This window comes from Dipodomys spectabilis, unplaced genomic scaffold, assembly GCF_019054845.1.
Source record: "Dipodomys spectabilis isolate Male_0828 unplaced genomic scaffold, ASM1905484v1 ptg000297l, whole genome shotgun sequence".
Taxonomy (NCBI): Eukaryota; Metazoa; Chordata; class Mammalia; order Rodentia; family Heteromyidae; genus Dipodomys; species Dipodomys spectabilis.
This window is the reverse complement of record NW_024870974.1, coordinates 10,675,992-10,696,158: the sequence shown is the minus strand read 5'-3', so window position 1 is coordinate 10,696,158 and position 20,167 is coordinate 10,675,992. Positions and strand designations below refer to the sequence as shown.

Here is a 20,167-nt window from a genome sequence, read left to right as displayed (position 1 = left end):
CTGGCATCAAAAACTCACAGGTATCCTCAGCATGGTAGAAAGTTGCTAAACCCATGCAGGAGTCAAGAACCTTTTTCTGCCAGTGGCCATTTGGAAATTTCTAGCAACGCGTGAGGGCCATACAAGGTTTTTAGTGCAGGCAGATTGACCAAGTGCAGCAGTTGAGAGTATCTGTCCAGTCATGCACCAAGGGATTCTCCAGGCCTAAAAGGCCCACAGGGCATACGTTCTCCACCATAGCAGAACACTGACCTCTACTAAATGGTAGAGGAGAGAGAGCATGAATGAGATACAATCACATTTCTTTAATAACAACTCTCACAATTGGGTAGACTTAGTAGTTCAGAATTGCATAGCCAACTTTATAACTTCAGCAGGGTGGTTTTAACTTTTTTTTTTTTATGAACTCTTATGGAATTCTGTACCACCAATATGGTTGCACAGAGACTTGGGGGAAAGGCAGGAGGAGGTGAGGAAACCAAGATCACCTTTCTGAGTCCATAGTAATTCTGGAAACTCACTTATAAATGGGAAGATTTTAATGAATACCTTACCCAATTTGTTTTGCATATGTTTTTTACACGGGCACAAGAGTGAGATTTACAATTAGTATGAAAACACCACTCTAAGTATAGTCATGCTCAGTATTTGAGGGGGATTAGTTCAGGACCTCCACTGAACAAAATCTGCCCCTGCTGAAAAATAGTGTGCTAGGGCTGGGCACCAGTAGCTCATGCCTGTACTAGCTGCTCAAGAGGCTGAGATCTTAGGACTGGAGTTCGTAGCCAGCTTGATCAGAAAAATCTGAAGCTTACCTCCAGCAAAAAGCCAGAAGTGAAGATGTAGCTCAAGTGGAAGAGTTCTGGCCTCAAATGAACATAAGGGAGATAGTGAGGCCCTCAATTCAAGCCCCAGAACTGGCACACACATACAGAAAGAAATATATTTTAATATGTCACCTGTGCACATCTGCCCAGTCACTTTAATCCTCTATGTACTTACTATACCTAATGTAGTGTAAATGCTATATAGTTGCTTGATTATATTATGTAGGTAGCAATGAAAAGGAAAAACATCTGTCCATGTTCAAACTAGTTTTGCAGTACTGGGTATTGAAGTCAAGACCTTACACTTCTTAAGTAAGACCTCTACAACATGAACCACACTCCTAATACCTGAAATTTAAGGTTTTATTACATTTTTCATATATGGTTGATTATGTAGATTTGGATCCCACATTTACAAAGGACCAATATTAAGTGGTATGTTTTCTTACTGGTATATAAAATAACTGCACTCATTCATAAGCAACTTACAGTTCAATGAAAAATGATAGATGAGTCTGTATAGTAATGCGCTTTTTGATAGTATATTCCAATAAATTTGTTTAAGTAATGAATTAGAAGAGTAAAGATAATAATGGGAAAAATTAACAAATACTGTGATCACTGTTTTGCTCTACCTGTCAGTGTTGGCATTTGAGGGGTCGGGTTCCTATGTAGCATCTAAGGCAGACACGTATGTGCAACTGCCATTTATACTCCCAGGACTTTCCTTAGAAAAATGGGTGTTTATACTTTATTCATTTTAAAAAAGAAGTTACCACCTAGTTTGAAACTGTTTTAACTTATTATATAGTTGTGTTTCTTTCTGTGTGTGTGTGTGCCAGTCCTAAGGTCCTGAGGAATTGAACCCAGGGCTTCATGCATGCTAGGCAAGCACTCTACCACTAAGCCACCCAGCCTCATATTGTGGGTTTTTTTTTTTTTGGTCGGTTATGGGGCTTGAACTCTGGGCCTGGGCTCTGCCCCTCAGCTCTTCAGCTTAAAGCTAGCCCTCTATCACTTGAGCCACAGTGCCACTTCCAGTTTTCTGGTGGTTAATTGGAGATAAGAGTCTTACAGACTTTCCTGCCCAGGCTGGCTTTGAACCACGATCCTCAGATCTCAGCCTCCTGAGTAGCTAGGAGTACAGGTGTGAGCCAAAGTGTACTTAACATTAAATTGTGGTTCAGGTTTTTTTGTGTGTTTAAAAGGAATATGTAAATGCTAACAATATGTCTTCTTGTTTGTATATTGTGTTTTGCTAATTTGCTGGGGTTTTTTGTTGTTGTTGTTTTCCTTTGTATACAGATAGTCAATATGCTTCACAAAGAGAGATTCCAAATGGAAAAGAAGTTTCTTCAAGGGGTCAAAACTTTCCTAAAAATGCAGCTAAAACAAAACTGAAACAGAAAACTTCCACAAAACCACAGAATGGTTTTAACAAAAAACGCAAAAAAAATGTATTTAATCCTAAGAAGGTGGCTGAGGACTCTGAGTATGATTCAGGCTCGGACGTGGGTAGTTCCCTGGACGGAGACTACAGTAGCGGTGAAGAAGTGGTGGAGGATGGCTACAGAGGGAAAATTCTCCACTTCCTGCAGGATGCTTCCGTGGGAGAACTTACCCTGATTCCTCAGTGCTCTCAGAAAAAGGCTCAGAAGATAACAGAACTCCGGCCCTTTAACAGTTGGGAAGCTCTGGTGAGGCTACATTCTTTTATCTCGTGTGTGTGTGTGTGTGTGTGTGTGTGTGTGTGTGTGTGTGTGTGTGTGTGTGTGTGTGTGTGTGTGTGTGTGTGTGTGTGTGTGTGTGTGTGTGTGTGTGTGTGTGTGTGTGTGTGTGTGTGTGTGTGTAATACAGTACCGTTTATAGTCAAGTTGTCTTCAGCCCAGAGAAGCATAGATGGGTGGCCTTATCCTGTGTAGAGTCAAACATTACTTTCATTGTAAGCCAATAGTATTTCAAATAGTGTCATATGACCTAATTTTGAATGAATTAAGGGGTGATTTTCCTGAAAAAACCCAAGCTGATTGGCTGGGAATACTGTCAGTCATTCTTTTGCATAGAAACTTGGTTCATCTCACTGCAGAGAGGAAATTAGAGCTTACATTAGGAAGGAGTTTGCTAGCCTGTTCTGATCTGTTAGTGCTGAGGCACCATGCAGAGAGCAAGAATGTGGCAGAAGTTTCACTATAACTGCTAGAAGAGCAATAGCAACGTCCAGGGGAGCTCCATGCTTCAAAATGCCAGGCTAAGTATTTTATGCTTCACCACCAGAGAAGCAATTGTTTATTTTCTTTTTCTTCTAAAAGTGTCAGCTCAGACTATATGTTTTTCTTGGTTGAACAACGCAGCCATTTTATGAAGTGAAGCAGGCTGCAGCAATTTTAATTGGAAAGATAGAAAAGTTTGTGAAGGATAGAATTCCTGCGTTAGGTGGAAGGAGGGCACAACACTGGTAAGTACCCTTTGCATGATCATTCTGTGGAATTTGACTTCCTGTAAACAGTCTTATCCAAGCTGCATTGTGAGTTTTATAATGTCAACTGTCATCAAATCTTGCTCCTACAGGGAAACACAAGAATTACTTTGTTAGATTTTGCTCCAAGTTTTGTGAGAATGTACATTTTGTAGATTGAATTGCATATAGGCCTTGCATTCATAGATTCATAGCAGTGTAAATGATCTTTTATACCTTTAGAAGATGAAGTGACTCTTGGTGCTTAATAAAAATTTTTTGCAAGTTTTAGCCTCTTAGGAAGATCCATTTGTGATTAATTTGTAGATGTAACAAATCTAAATGAGCATCACTGCCCTTGTGAAGTATCCTAACGTGATAACAGGATGGTCCCCATATGAGGTTGTTAAAAGCATTTTAAAATTAAAATATTTGAAAAATGCAAAAACGTTACTAGTACTTCGCAACTTAAAAAAAACCAACATAAAACAGTGAAGCCATTTGTTTTGCCTGAAGCCCTTGCTTTTCCAGAGACCATCTGTCAAGAAAGCAGGCCCTTTCAAAACTTGTTTGGCTTTGCCTGAGTGATTTATTTGTTAAAATATTTGCTGAAGGGCTTTCTGGTTCTTCTTTTCTTACTTTTCTTTTTTCTTTTAATCTTCAGTGAGCTCCTATGTTATTACAGAGCTGGGTTGCTTGGGCATGTTAGGGTTCTCATTTATTTAATAAGGAATGCAATTATCTATAGTCGCTGTAACTACTTGCCCTATCCTACAGTAAAAGTGAATTAAACAAATTTACCAGAGGTTGCATGTGCCAGATGTTTTAAAAAATATTCAGCAACTTAACATGTAGAAAACACCTTTCCTCCACTAATTAATTGGCATCGTTTAAATTAGTCTTGACATGAATTTGGAGATTATGCATTTCTTGCTTAAACCTCCTAACTCCTTATCCCTTTCAAAAGTTCATCATAAAGACTGTGTTATTTGTTCTAACTAACTACTAATGTTGAATGTTCCACGCAGTAAAATAAACTTAAAAGTAGACTTTGTACTTGAGCTCATTGAATACTATGCTTTGCTGTCCTGAGCAAAGTAGGCAAATAATATTTTACAGATTAATAGTTTGACAAGTGAATATACGTAAGCTTTAAATACCTTCTACTTTTCAATAAGAAGTGTGATTGTGACTAGGTTGTAGAGTAATTTAGTATCTTAAAGTTACCGAGGGAGAAATCAGTATATACATTTTGGTTAAAAGGTAATGTAATTTACTCTTTTCCTGTTAATCCATAAGGTTTGATAGTGGATCTCTAAACAACTTTGAAAGGACACAGTAGAAAAACGAAAGCCCACCTTTGTTGTTGTTGTGTTTTGTTTTGTTTTTGCTGCAAAATTCCAAGAATGTTTACTTGAAGTTTTAGGTATTAGTCAGGCTTCAATTAAAATTGTGAAGTGTTAAGTATTCAGGACAGCTTGCTTAATACCTAGATAATTCTTTCTTAAAATTATTACTAAATTATTCTTAAAATTATTCTTAAAATTATTACTAATCTTGAAGATTATAGGATTCTTAACAGAATTTGACATAACTATAAAATTAATAAATACTTATTTTAAAAATGCATGCTCAACTCATAAATCAAGTGAATAAATTTTAATTATGATTTTTGCTAAAATGGAGCTTCTTTGACATTGTAATCACAAAGTTGTAAAAAGTCATTGATATTTTATTGTAAAAGTAATTTGATGTGAAAATTATTAGTATCACCTCTTAAAATTTAAAAAGCTATAGATACCATTGTTTTCTTTGATGTCTTAGACTATGAGTTTGGACTAATATATATATATATATATATATATATACATAATATATAAAATTTAAAGGATATACATGTAACACTAGCTGTGTAGTAATCTGGTCATACACAATCCAGAGATTGTGTACTCTTTTGTATTGCTTTACGTTCTTGCTAGAGAATTTTGCAGTGTGTGTGTGTTTGTATACAGCAGTGTGAGTTCATACTTAAGACCTTGTGAGCTGCCTCCCCAGTTGAATTAAACTTTCACAAGTTAAAATGCTCTCAATTCTAATCACTTTTATTTTACATGATAAAAAATTGGTTATTTTAAAGTGTAAGTTCATTACCTAAGAGAATGTATTTGCAGCTTACTCGTTTTTTTCTTTTCCACCAAACTTTAAACATTATTTGTTAAATTCTCTTCATAATTTTTCCTTTTTCCCTATATTTTTCTCTGAAGATTACTAGTTACTTAAGAACTCATTTCAAGAAAACCACATCATTAAATTAGATAGTCTTTGAAGTACAAGTCAAAAATAGTTTGAAAGCCAGTTTGGTTATCGTGGTGAAATTGGAGTTCACCTTTTTGCTGAGATTTGTCTAGCCTTGTACAGAGTAGGGTGGAGGATACTATGATGTCCATGATAATTTTTATTACATCACATCTTTGTGTGTCAGAAGAGTATGTATTTATGCTGCCTAGTGTTTATGAATAACTGAATCCACAAATAACAACCTAAAACTTAATATCCATATGCATTGACATGTTGATCTAAGTAGATGTCATTTTCGGTGGCCATGCACCAAGCTGTGCAGGTTTGGTTCATGTTGAATACTTTCTGTGCTTTGTGCTCCTTTCATTTATGAGTAACTTGGGCAACAGATTGTTTTGCTTTTCTTACTCAGTAGTGTTGCTGAATTTTAATTCTTTTTAAAAAATTTTAATTCTTGAGCCTATATGTTGAAATTTGTCATCTAAAGTGTAGTGCATGTTCTTAAGGATGGGGGTGTCTACATTAAGCTTGCTTGTGAGATTAATGTTAGGCTTCATTTTAATTTTGCAAGTTTGATAAACTCTGAGTTTTTAAAAATGTAAATAAATTCTGACTTTTACGATGGCTGCTGCCAACTATTAACAATAAGTAAGATTAGAAATCTGTCCTCGGGCTGGAACTTGTTAGCAGGGATTAAATAATTTGAGAAATCTCCTTTTAAACAATTTTCCCTACCTATAGAAATTCAAAAATATTTGTATTGGAAGAGTGACACACTGTGGCAAGATAGGGTACTTCTGCTGAAGACTTACTACTCCAAAAGGACTTACCTAGAGTCTATATATATATATATTTTTTTTTTTTGTCAGTCCTGGGGCCTGAACTCTGGGTCTGGGAGCTGTCCTTCAGCTCTTCAGCTCAAGGCTAACACTGCCACTTGAGCCACAGCTTCACTTCCAGCCTTTTCTGCTTATGTGGTGCTGAGGAATCGAACCCAGGGCCTCATGCATGCAAGGCAAGCGCTCTACCACTGAGCCACCTTCCCAGCCCCTAGATTCTAAATTTTATGAGTCTTGTTTCTTACATATGCCTATGAAATTCTATTTTTTCCTCTAAGACCACTTATTGTACTTAAAATTATCTGATACTTGGCTTTCTGAATAACCTTAAACCATATGAGGGTAAACAGTGTCTGTCTACTTTCACCATTAGAGCAGTATATACGTAATACTAAGAACTTAAAATAAATGGTAGGTAGTTAGAGCAAAAACTTCATTTATGGGAGAGGATGAGGGAATAGAAGAGAATGAAATGAAGAAAGGAAATGTACTTCTTCCTTTACTCATGTAACTATAATCCCTCTGTACATAACCTTAAGGTTATGTTACATAACAATATGTTACATAATGAAATAATAAGGTTATGTTACATAACAATATGTTACATAATGAAATAAATTAATTTTTTAAGTTACTTTTTTGCACTGATTAACAAAAATCCACCAATTCCCCTCCCCCCTTCCCCCCCCCCCCCCCCCCCCCCGCCCGCCTCAAAGAAGGAATTTGGCAGTGGTGTATGGTGGCAGTCAGCTTTCACCTACTAGTCTACATGCTGAGGCCTGAGGATCTCAAGGTTGATGCCGGTCTGGGCCACATAGCAAGGTGCCATCCTTAAAAAAAAAAATCTTGGCTTTACTTAGTAGACGTAAAGTATTAAGATATGTTTCTTCTCATGCCATAGTTCACAAAGATGTCCAAAACTAATGGCTTATCCGAAGATTTGATATGGAACTGTAAAACACTGATCCAAGAAAGAGATGTGGTTATAAGACTTATGAATAAATGCGAAGACATTTCAAATAAATTGACCAAGCAAGTTACCATGCTTACTGGAAATGGAGGAGGATGGAACATAGAACAGCCTTCCATTCTAAACCAAAGGTAATAATTATTTGAATTATTTGAAAAAAATTTTTTTTTGGTTGGTCAAGGGCCTGAACTCTGGGCCTGGGTGCTGTTCCTCAGCTCTTCAGCTCAAGGCTAGCACTCTACCACTTGAGCCACAGCACCACTTCTGGCTTTTTCTGCTTATGTGGTGCTGAGGAATTGAACCCAAGGCCTCATGCATGCAAGGCAAGCACTCTACCACTGAGCCACCTTCCCAGCACTGAAATAATTATTTTTATCATTTGTATAAAATATCTGAACTTACTTTCTGAATTGTGCCTAGGGAAATTAAATGTCATACAGCAAGTAGTTGAAGAACACTCCACAGATTCCTGTAATGGAGTATATATAAATGATATATTCATTAATTTCTCTCTCATGCAGAGTATCTTATTTGCTATATCATTATATACTCATGAGAGAGAGGAGAAATGGTATGGTAGCATCTAGCTTAATTTTTTTTTTGGTTATGGGGCTTGATCTCTAGGCCTGGGTGCCGTCTCTCAGCTCTTCAGCTAAAGGCAAGTGCTCTACCACATAAACAGAAAAAGCTGGAAGTGACACTGTGGCTAGAGTGGTATAGCACTAGCCTTGAACAAAAGCTCAGGGTCAGTGCCCAGGCCCTGAGTTCAAGTCCTAGGACTGGCAGAAAAAAAAAAAGTTGTACATGGCTTATAGAGTAAGTTAAAAGGTACGACTAGATCTAAGCATTTTAGTTTTTGTGCTCTTTATAAACTCAAGCCTGATGTTTGGAACACTGGTAAAGTAAAAATGTGTATAATTGGTAACTACTTCTTTATCAGTTTGTCCCTCAAGCCCTATCAGAAGGTTGGTTTGAATTGGCTGGCCCTGCTACACAAACATGGACTTAATGGCATTCTGGCAGATGAAATGGTAAGTGCATCTTTACCCTAGTACATTGTTGCTCAATGTATCACCAAAACACATTTATTCAGTTACCTAAAGCATGTCATCTTCCCTTGCTGGTGTCATTTTTTTGGGTTTGGAGTTTGTTTCTGTGGTAGTGAATGTCAAACCCAGGGTCTCCTGCCTCCTCAGCAAGTGCTGTACTTCTGAGCTATGTCCCCAGACTCCATTGTACTGCTGTTAGATCAGTATCTTTTTCTGTGTTCTTACTGCCCAAAGTCACTAAGTGATCTCACTTAATCTTAATTTTCTGGTCCATTCTCATAAGTCTGGTCATACTGGGTTTTAGGATATTAGCATACATAATTTGTGGAAGGATACAATTCCTTTCATAATAGCTCGGTATCCTTTAGCATCGAGGTGCTAAATCTCGGTGGCCCTTTATTAAACCAGTATTTTATTTATGTCTAAGTTTGCTTGCTGAAAAATGCATAAATGTGTAGCTTAGTGACTTTGTATATTCTGCACCCTCTTGACCGCTACCTACAATGCTTCCGGCCTTCTGGAAAGATCCTTATGCTTCTTTTCTAGCCTTTACCGTCATCTGAATTCTGACACATAACACCATGTAGTAAATTTTTCCAGCTATACCATGTGTGCCATAATGTGTTTGGTTCATTTACTACAACATAATGTTCCCAAGACTCGTTTTTGTTACTACGTGTTTAGTAGTTGGCTTTCTTCTTCCATTGCCATATGGCATGGTTATCTGTGTGTAAATATGCTGCCATATTTACATGAGGGGAATTGCAGGGTGACAGCCACAGCATCTGCTTAACTTCATTTAGTTATGGAACAGAGTTCTCAAGATATCCAGTGTGCATTAAATATTTGCAATATATGAATATTTCAGTATATTCTTTACCTGCAATGTAGAAATTCTTCTATATTGTCTCATGTATGAATTAGCAGTTAATATTCATGTATCCTCTTTATTAACATAAATGTTAGCATGTTTTGGAGTTTAAAATCAAATTGGTTTGAGAACTAATAACACAGTAGGAATTCTCAGTTGAATTTTGGAAAATGAAAAATGAACACAATTTCTTCTCCATTTGTACTTTCATACATTACTCAAATATGTGTGTGTGTATATATATATATATATATATTTTTTTTTTTTTCCATTTAAAAATCATGTTTTTTGACCTTTTACTTTTAGGGCCTAGGAAAAACTATTCAAGCCATTGCATTCCTGGCATACCTGTACCAGGAAGGCAATAAAGGCCCTCATCTCATTGTTGTTCCAGCTTCAACTATAGGTTTGTAATCCTGGGGACACCTTGTTTACTTTGTAGTGTCTTGTGTATGTGCAAGTGTGTATGGTTGCAGAGATTTGTGGTCTACTTGTTTTCTCTTTTATGGCTTTGTGTGCGTGTATATTTGATGTGTATTTCAGTCTTTTTCAAGAAAATAATTCAGTATAAGCCACCTAATTCTGAAACAAAATTATTAAGTCAAGAATCTATAAGCTCATTTATTTCAGTTTCATAATTTTTTTGTTTTTTTTTTTTGTTTTTTTGGGTCCGGTCATGGGGCCTGAACTCTGGGTCTGGGCGCTGTCCCTCAGCTCTTCAGCTCAAGGCTAGTGCTCTTCCACTTGAGCCACAGCTCCACTTCCGGCTTTTTTCTTTTTTTTTTTTTTTTAATTTTAATTTTTTTGTGAACACACTGTACAGAGGGGTTACAATTACATGGGCAGGTTAATGCGTACATTTCTTATCAAGCATTGCAGCCTCCTCCTTTGTTTACCGGCTTTTTTCTTTTTGCTTATGTGGTGCTGAGGAATCGAACCCAGGGCCTCAGGCATGCAAGGCAAGTGCTCTATCACTGAGCCACCTTCTCAGCCCTAATAATTTTTTTATATTTATTTACTTATTTTTGTTGGTCGTGGGGCCTGAACTCTGGGCCTGGGCACTGTCCTTCAGCTCTTCAGCTCAAGGTTTGCACTCTACCACTTGAGCCATAGCACCACTTCTGGCTTTTTCTGCTTAAGTGGTGCTGAGGAATTGAACCCAGGGCCTCATTCACGCAAGGCAGCACTCTACCACTGAGCTACCTTCCCAGCCCCAGTTTCATAATATTTTAAAAGTTGTTAGAAAACATGACACTGGGGTTTGAGCTGAGAGTTTAACATTTGTTAGACAGATGTCCTACTACCAAATCTGTGCTTCCAAGCTCTTTTTCCTCTGGTTATTTTTGAGATATAGGATCTTACTTCTTGTCCAGGCTGGCATAGAACCACTTGCTTTCCACCTCATTGAGTATCTGGGATTATAGGTGTGGGCTACCATACCCACCCCGTTTGATTCTTTTTTCCCTTTCTTCTTTTCTTCCTTCTTACCTTTCTCCTTTTTTCCTGTCCCTGTTCAGTTCCTTCTAAATTTGATGTGCAAGTTTATGTCTGTGAATGTAAAATGAAAACTATCTTTTTTTTTTTCTACAATTTTTTTTGGGTCTGGTCGTGGAGCCTGAACTCTGGGCCTGGGCGCTGTCCCTCAGCTCTTCAGCTCAAGGCTAGTGCTCTACCACTTGAGCCACAGCGCCACTTCTGGCTTTTTTCTTTTTGCTTATGTGGTGCTGAGGAATCGAACCCAGGGCCTCAGGCATGCTAGGCAAGCGCTCTACCACTGAGCCACCTTCCCAGCCCCTCTACAATTTTTTTATTGTGATTGATTACATAAATTTCACAAATTTCATAGTAAGGTGGGATATGATACTTAAAGTCACAAACACATTCTAACCTTCATGGGGCAAATTGTCTTTATCGTTGTCTATAAAGTTTATGAGTTCTATGAACTTTGACAATACAGTTATTTCTTCCACATCGAATGATATGTACATTTCTTTCCTTTTGCTTGAGTGTTAGTTGTTCCCTCTTTCCTGCTCATTCCTTCCCTCCCATCGCTGCCATTCAGTTGCTTACTTCGAAAAAAATTGAAAGTTAACAATCACATAATCATTAAGAAGTCAGTTATAGGAGCAAAATCACTGTTTTTAATCTTGTAACAGAATAACTTTTCATACCTCTGCTGTAGCAAATGCAAGTAATCTCTTCTGTTTTGTAGATAACTGGTTAAGGGAAGTTAACTTGTGGTGCCCCACTTTAAACGTGCTCTGTTACTATGGTAAGAACTTGTTTTGTTTTTAAAGTTGGGAATTCCCTTATAATTAAAATACCTAATGAAGCACAATAAATACAATCAAAATATGTGCCTTATTTTCAAATTCTAGGTTCTCAAGAAGAGCGTAAACAAATTAGATTTAACATTCATAGTAAATATGAAGACTACAATGTAATTGTTACCACGTAAGTATTGAGACGTATTTTGGGAGGTGGAAAGGATTTGTGCACACTCTAAATTGTGTGTGCAGGTGTAATATATCAGAGCACTTTGGATAATAAACTATAGAGAAGAAACAATGGAATAATTTGTAGTGAAGATGAAGCTACTTTTTCATTGGTTTATAAGATGTTTGTTAGCAAAGCAGGTTATTAGCACTGATGTAAAATGTTTTGTCCACATCATTGAGCATTCTTTTAAATTAAGATTTGAGATGCCCCACCCACCAAGTTGACATATTTTTAACTTGCAAATAAATGTTAATGAATAATGAAGTCTCATTCTCCCAATAAAACATTTTGTTAGACAGAAAACAGATAAAAAAACACACATGAATAGTAAGCTATTTGATAATAACTATTTGCTGTAACTATCTCATGGGGAATTAAATGCTCTTTTGTTATATTATTTATCATATGGTTATTTAGAAATCTCTTTAAAAACTGTATTGTTTATCATTACTATCTTCTATTAGGGTTTGTTCTTAAAATAATTAATCCAAAATTTCATATTTTTTAATGAGTCCCTATGCACTTAAGCTAGTAAGTCAAATTGGACTTCTCCCAAGTGTTCACAGAAGCTAACTAAAAGAAAACTATAATTTTCTTTTAGTTATTAATGGCAGCTTTCATAATTTGGGTACATGTATGTCCATGATTATTAAATATCAACTCATCATTTATTGTTTTGCATACTAACTGGGCCTAATTTTGACCTTTAGGTACTATTACAAGAAATGTAATAATTTCATAAATATTTGCATCTCAATAGGATCCAAGCTCCTAAAATGTTAGAATTACAGTTTTGTTTTTTTTTTTTCTTTTGGTGACAGGTATAATTGTGCCATCAGCAGTTCTGATGACCGTAGTCTGTTTCGTCGTCTGAAACTTAATTATGCCATTTTTGATGAGGGCCACATGCTGAAGAATATGGGCTCTATCCGCTACCAGCACCTTATGACAATTAACGTAAGGGAGTGTAAATTGTTTTATGCTGTGATAAAATGGTACATTGTATAATTTAAATGATATAGTACTTCAGATCAGTAGTCAGCAGACTTTTTCAGTGAAGGATCAGATAAATATTTTACATTTTGTGGGTCCTATGGCTTCTGTCACGTGTTTGTTTTCTTTAAAATGTCAGAGCCACTCCTCATAGCACATGAGCCTCAATTTCTGTATGACAAACTAAATATCAGATGCAATTTATCTTTCATCACTTCCTAAGAGTTAGATTTGAGGACAGTTAGTACTTACAAGAATAGTAATTTTTACATTCTCCCTAAGAACAGTAGATGACAGTAGCAGATGCCAACTATCTAAAATGCTAGATTTTTCACTATGGAGTATTAAATGACTTTTTGTCTAAAGTGTTAAAGCCTGTGTGCTGTCACTGAGCATTTTTGTTGTTTTGTTTTTTGTTTTTTGGGGGGACTGATCACTGGGCTTGAACTCTGGGCCTGGGCACTGTCCCTGAGCTTTTCAGTTCAAGGCTGAGTGCTCTACTACTTGAGCCACTTGGTTAATTGGAGATAAGAGTCACAGGCTTTCCTGTGCTCCTGAATAGCTAGAATTATGGGCATAATCCACCACTGCCTGACATATTAAAATGAAAATGATAAATAATGGTTTATAGTGGATAGAATTACTCTCCTTTCACCTTAACTAGACAAAGTAGACAAGAAGATAATAGCTCTTAAAATAGCCTAATCTGAATTTTATCTTTATTCACAGGCAAATAACCGCTTACTGCTCACAGGCACCCCTGTGCAGAACAACCTATTAGAACTCATGTCACTGTTGAATTTTGTTATGCCACACATGTTTAGTAGCAGTACCAGTGAAATACGCAGGATGTTCTCTTCGAAACCAGTAAGCGGACACCCATGCCTCAGTGTGCTACTCTTTGATCTGCGATGCTTCTTCTCTTTTGTTGTTTTCTAGTGCATATGCTTTCTCTTGAGTCATTTTGCACAGACTCAAAAGTATTCTTTTTCTTCTCCCTTCTCTTACAAATACTCAAATCATTTTTATTTCATGATGGTTATTGACTTAGTTAATGACCTAATTGGTCTATTGGTTCTGAACACAGCCTTGTATACAGTTCAGATTTATTAATTCAGTAGAGAACTTGAGATTACATATCACGAGACCTCAAAATGCATATATGGAACTTCAAGAAGTAGACTGATTCCCAGAATGTGAATTTCAATGGCTATGAAATGTGAATTTCAAGGCTATGATTGTAACTTAGAGCACATGCTCAAGGGTCTATGATACTGAAAAAAAAGTCAAATGTGAATTTCTATCTAGAATGAATTTGAAATTATCGTGTATTGTAATGCTGTGTTATTTTGATCATTTAAATCAAATTCTAAAGGCGTATATTTTTATTTTGCTTAGAAGTCTGCAGATGAGCAGAGTATATATGAAAAGGAGAGGATAGCACATGCAAAACAAATTATAAAGCCGTTTATTCTCAGAAGAGTGAAAGAAGAGGTAATGCTTTATTTGGATGATTTGGTTATAATTAAAAAATTCTATGTTCTTTGTTGGAAAGGTCATCTTAAACTGTCTTTCTTTCTCAGGTTCTCAAGCAGCTGCCCCCTAAGAAGGATCGAATTGAGCTTTGTACTATGTCAGAGAAGCAGGAGCAACTCTACCTGGGTCTTTTCAACAGATTGAAAAAATCTATCAATAACCTGGGTATACTCTGACTTTCATGGTTTTGTGTGAAAAATACCTTGTACTAGGGTTACATTTTGTTCATTCCCAGGATAAGTTCACTGATTTGAAAAATTGATTAGAACTAGGTGCCAGTGGCTCACGCCTGTAATCCTAGCTACTCAGAAGGCTGAGATTTGAGGATTGTTGTTCAAAGCCAGACCTGGCAGGAAAGGCCAGGAGACTCTTACCTCTAATAAACCACCAGAAAACAGGAAGTGGCGCTGTGACTCAAGTGGTAGAGCGCTCGCCTTGAGCTGAAGAGCTGAGAGACAGCGCCCAGGCCCAGAGTTCAAGCCCCATGACCAACAAAATAAATAAATAAATAAAACAAGATAAAAAGTTGATTAGAGTTGGGTGCTGGTGGCTCTCCTCGGTAATCCTAGTACTCTGATGGCTGAGTTATAAGGATCACCGTTTGAATCCAGTCCCAGCAGAGGACTGAGTTTAAAGCTTAGATATAGTAAGCCACCAATTCCTGAATGTTTTTTTAATTTTAATATGTACTCTTGGACCACAGAAAAAAACACAGAAATGTGCAATGTCATGATGCAGTTGCGGAAAATGGCCAATCACCCTTTATTACATCGCCAGTACTACACTGCTGAGAAACTTAGGGAAATGTCTCAGCTGATGCTAAAGGTAAGGGTTCTACATTTTCCCTTCGACAGGTGAGTGGTCAGGAGATTGGTTAGGCTCAAAGTCAAACTATTAAACCCATGGGAATAGTAATCCTTTAACTCCATATTAGGAAAATATTTTTTTTCTTTCAATGTTGGACATTTATCCAAAGTTCTCAGCCATGCTAAACAGGCAGCTGTACCACTGAGGTTAGATTGCCAACCTCCTCCCCCCCCAAAAAAATTTTGTAAGATAGATAATTCAAGGGACAAGAGAGCCAAAAGGGACCAATAATCAAAGTCAGCAATCAATAACATTATGGTCTTAGAGAAATAGCTTTTTATTAAATAAATATTTTTATGTTTTTGACAGAACTAGAATTTGAACTCAGGACTTTAAGCGACCCTCCAATCCTAAAATGAAGTTTTTGGATAACACACATTTGTTTGTGTGGTCCAAGTCTGGTTTCACCAGAAGAGCAGAGTTGAATTACCGCCACATATATCATCTTGCCTGTCAAGCCTAAAATATTTACTATCTGACCCTTTACAAGAGCAGTTCGCCAATACCTAGGATAGACTGCTACAATGTATTATTTTTAAAAGCAAAGATCCCTCCGATTTTTGTCCCAGTTAGTGACATTTCCCATTTATTTTCTTTATTTTTGTTTCATTATTGTATTCAACTTTAATTTCACGTCATTCTTTTTTTTTGTTGTTGATTATTAACAAGGTTTATTAGAGGAGCCATATTTCCCCAAAGAGGGAGGAGCACATGACACCTGTTCCGATCCAGGTAGCAGGAAGGTCTGAGGGTCCTCACCTCATTCTTACACGTCCTTATATCCTTATATGTCCTTACAGGTCGATGAAATGAAAGTAACCCATTTAGTAACAAATTTGTGTTACTTTAAACTTACTATGGAAAATTTCAAATACATGTGTCTAAGTAGAATTTATGAAACCCTGTAATCGATGCATGAAACCCTCTGTTCATGTAAATTTCACTGATACTCTAGTTAACATTCAGGAATTACATGTTATTTATACCTCTGTGTTCCTTCACAGAATTATTTTGAACCAAATTATAAAATAAATATTTTATTTGTTAATGAATATTAATGTTGAAATAAGACTAAAACTATATACTCAATAGAGGTTTTTACATAGCAAAAGGAGTCAGCAGGAGCTGTTGCCAATATTGTTAACATTAGAATATTCAGATAAAGTTATGTCTATGTTTCAATATGAGCTAAATGTGTTATACAAAAATGTTTGATTTCGGGCTGGGAAGGTGGTTCAGTGGTAGAGCGCTTGCCTTGCATGCATGGGGCCCTGGGTTCGATTCCTCAGCACCACATAAGCAAAAAGAAAAAAGCCGGAAGTGGCGCTGTGTCTCAAGTGGTAGAGCGCTAGCCTTGAGCTGAAGAGCTGAGGGACAGCGCCCAGGCCCAGAGTTCAGGCCCCACGACCAGACCCAAAAAATATTAAAAAAAAAAAAAAGTTTGATTTCGGTGTTTTTTTTCCAAATGTGGAACTTTTATTGTTATTATCATTATCAGTTATTTCCATTTTGAAGTATATTGTGTTTTGTTGCATTTTATTTTAAAAAGGAACCTACACATTGTGAGGCTAATCCTGACCTGATCTTTGAAGATATGGAAGTTATGACAGACTTTGAACTACATGTACTTTGTAAACAGTATCGACACCTTAATAATTTCCAGTTAGACATGGATTTGATTTTAGATTCTGGAAAATTCCGAGCTTTAGGATGCATCTTATCTGAATTGAAACAGAAGGTATTAAAAAAGAATGCTATTCCTTTTATATTTTTTTCAGTTAAACTTCTTAAAGTTCTTAAAGACTTGACTTTTTGAAGCTTTAGTCAATGTTTGTTCAGCGTTCTTCTAGGGCCTAGTGTTTTGAACATTTTCTTCACATATTTGTGTGTGTATTGTCCTGATTATTTTTTTCCTCTTTGTAAAAACCCAAAGAGAACAATAAAAATTAGGACTACATCAGAATTGATGTTTTTTAAAAAACTTAATTGTCATTATTCATATGCTATATGTAGTGATTACTTAAAAATGAGTATGTTGACAATACCAGTTAAGTGGCTGCTTTTTTCCCCCATCAAATCACTTAAATTTATGAGTGCCATGGAGATGGTAACTGTACATTTGTTTTTATTTTTCATTTATAAAAGGAAATCATTGACGTTAAAGACAAAGCAATTAAATTTACATTTTTCCTTGCAAAAATAGCAATTTAAGTTCTTTGGTTTTTTTTTTTTTAAATTTTTTATTGTAAAGATACTATACAGAGGGTTACAATTACATGAGTAAGGTAATGAGTACACTTCCTATTGAGCATTGTTACCCCCTCCATTGTTTTCCCCTACTATCCCTTCTCTCCCTACCTTCCCCCAGGTAAATTTACTTTTGAAGTTTAGAAGTTAAGGGAATTTATTCATATAAAGCTAAAACAGAAAATTTCTCAGGTTCATGATTTGATTTTTATTAAATAAGCAATTGATTATTACCTACTTTGACCATAGGGATTTTTCTGCATAGTTCTCATTGGGGGTAATATGTAACACTTTTAATTGGCCTATAGGCTTTAAGTATTGTCATGGTTTTATTTTTCTATTTCTAATCCATGCGTGTATTTTCACAGGGTGACAGAGTTGTACTATTTAGCCAATTTACCATGATGCTTGATATTTTAGAGGTTCTCTTAAAACATCATCAGCATAGGTACCTCAGATTAGATGGAAAGACTCAAATTTCTGAAAGGTGGGTATTCAGCTTTAGAACATCATTTGTTAATTACATATTAGCACTTAAAATGTCCATAGTATTTCATAGAAATTTGTTGCATTGAATCTTAATGTTTGATAATTTCAAATTATTATCTAAAATGAAGGAACATTCTTTTAATTTGTCTACCAGAATTGCATACAAATCCATTTGGAAACAGTTCTGAAAACTATATATAGTTTTGTTTTTGTTTTTATGCTAGTGCCAGGGCTTGAACTCAGGGCCTGAGCACTGTCCTTTAGCTTTTTTACTCAAAGCATTCTACCTACTTGAGTCACAGCGGTTAATTAGAACTAAGCATCTCAAGGACTTTCCTCATTAAACTGCAATCCTCAGATCTTAGCCTTCTGAGTACTTAGGGTTATAGGCATGAGCCATTGTTCTTGGCAGAAATGTATAGTTGTAGAGTTCATTTCTTTTTTTTTTTTTTTTGGTTGGTTATAGGGCCTGGGTGCTGTCCCTCAGCTCTTCAGCTGTAGACTGGCACTCTACCACCTGAGCCTCAGCCCCACTTCTGGCTTTTTCTGCTTATGTGGTGCTGAGGAATCGAGCCAAGGACCTCATGCATACAAGGCAAGCACTCTACCACTGAGCCACCTTCTCAGCCCCCAGAGTTCATTTTTTTAAAGAAAAATTACTCAAGTTTTAAAGCTTATCTAAAACATGAATTTTTAAAAATTTTTTAAATTCTTTTTTAAATTAAAAAAAATTCTTTTAAACCTTATCTAAGACATGATTTTTAAGGTTACTTAGCTTCTTTCAAGTCTTTTGTTGAGGTGGGAGGTACAGCTCAGTTGGTAGAGCACCACCTAATGAGCAAAAGTGTCAGATACTCAATTCCTGTCTCGGACCAAAACGAAGTCTTTTGTCTTATTTTTTTGTTTTTGTTGGCCTGTTGGGTTTTTTTTGTTTGTTTGTTTTTGTTTTTCCTTTTTCCTTGAGTTCTCACTAGGCTGTCCTTGAACTCAAGATCCTCTTGCCTCAGCCTTTCAGATGCTGGAGTCATACTTGTAGGGGCTAGAGGATATTAGGTTTCAGGCCAGCCGGGGCTTCATAGGGAGACCCAGTTAAAGATGTTCCTTAAAGTATTATAAAATTACCCTAAAAGTCAAGAGATGTCTTTTCTAAAGTGACTAAGTTCCATTATAATGTTAATTTTAATAATTTAGTAATTTTTTTCTCTGCTGTATTAGCATAAGAGCAGAAAATATGCCAAAAGAGAATGCATTGACCAATGTAGGGTAATTTTCTAGTCCTGGATTTATCAAGTGTATTGTCAACCTTCAAGGGCTGATAAACTAAGACCATTAACGATTGAATGAATCCCATGTAGACAAATCAGAAGTCATCAGAGAACTAAACAATCCTTTACAAATTGTAATCAACTCTGAATGGTTGAATAAAGTCATAATGAATTGAGAGAGCAATAGTAAAGAGTTGGTAACTTAAGAATGTCCTTCAGTGCTGAGGCTCCAGGAAAGTAACTGTGTACCAAGAAATTAAATTGATTGACCTCAGGTTTCTTCCCCTATGATATGTTGTTTTCCATCTTAATTACATTTCGTATCTTTTAGTGAGGTTTAATCTATTTATCTTATAGGATTCATCTAATTGATGAGTTTAATACCGACATGGATATCTTTGTGTTTCTCTTGTCAACAAAAGCTGGTGGATTAGGAATAAATCTGACTTCAGCAAATGTTGTTATACTTCATGATATTGATTGCAATCCTTACAATGACAAGCAAGCCGAAGATAGATGCCATCGAGTGGGCCAGACAAAGTAAGTATTTTTGGTTGAATTTGTTTTAATCAAATGCCAGCTTCGTTGGTATAGAGTATTAGAATATTGTGTGTGTTGGATGTTTTACCTTGGTTTTAATTTTTTCAGCAAGGTGAATCTCCTGATATATATATATAAACACACACACACAAACATATAAAATTTTCATTATTTAGAAAATAGTTTTGTAATCAAACACATGTAGATAAAACCTTACATATTTAATAGTGTTTACCCCTGTGTGAATGGAAACAAATAGGTATTGATGCATAATATACACACATAAAATCAATAATAGCAGCATATTATGCTATATGTGTGTATTTTTGTGTGTGTGTATAAAATGTATATATGTATAGTTTGAATTTTGGAAACTAGCTGTATTGTCAACTTGGGAAAAAATATCTCAGTTTGCCTTGTTG

At 36.1% G+C, this 20,167-nt stretch overlaps 1 protein-coding gene across 2 annotated transcripts in view; it reads left to right on the top strand.

Annotated features, from left to right (window-relative positions):
• The window catches only part of Smarcad1 (SWI/SNF-related, matrix-associated actin-dependent regulator of chromatin, subfamily a, containing DEAD/H box 1), a 58,319-nt gene that overhangs the window by 31,987 nt on the left and 6,165 nt on the right, over positions 1 to 20,167 (top strand). For both annotated transcript variants that reach the window (XM_042701687.1, XM_042701688.1), the window contains exons 9-22: positions 2,133 to 2,524; positions 7,321 to 7,520; positions 8,330 to 8,420; positions 9,616 to 9,715; positions 11,522 to 11,581; positions 11,688 to 11,763; positions 12,630 to 12,765; positions 13,531 to 13,668; positions 14,200 to 14,295; positions 14,385 to 14,502; positions 15,041 to 15,162; positions 16,754 to 16,942; positions 17,820 to 17,938; positions 19,563 to 19,745. In XM_042701687.1, the coding sequence (XP_042557621.1) occupies positions 2,133 to 2,524; positions 7,321 to 7,520; positions 8,330 to 8,420; positions 9,616 to 9,715; positions 11,522 to 11,581; positions 11,688 to 11,763; positions 12,630 to 12,765; positions 13,531 to 13,668; positions 14,200 to 14,295; positions 14,385 to 14,502; positions 15,041 to 15,162; positions 16,754 to 16,942; positions 17,820 to 17,938; positions 19,563 to 19,745 (2,020 nt within the window). The remainder of the gene's footprint in view (positions 1 to 2,132; positions 2,525 to 7,320; positions 7,521 to 8,329; positions 8,421 to 9,615; positions 9,716 to 11,521; positions 11,582 to 11,687; positions 11,764 to 12,629; positions 12,766 to 13,530; positions 13,669 to 14,199; positions 14,296 to 14,384; positions 14,503 to 15,040; positions 15,163 to 16,753; positions 16,943 to 17,819; positions 17,939 to 19,562; positions 19,746 to 20,167) is intronic.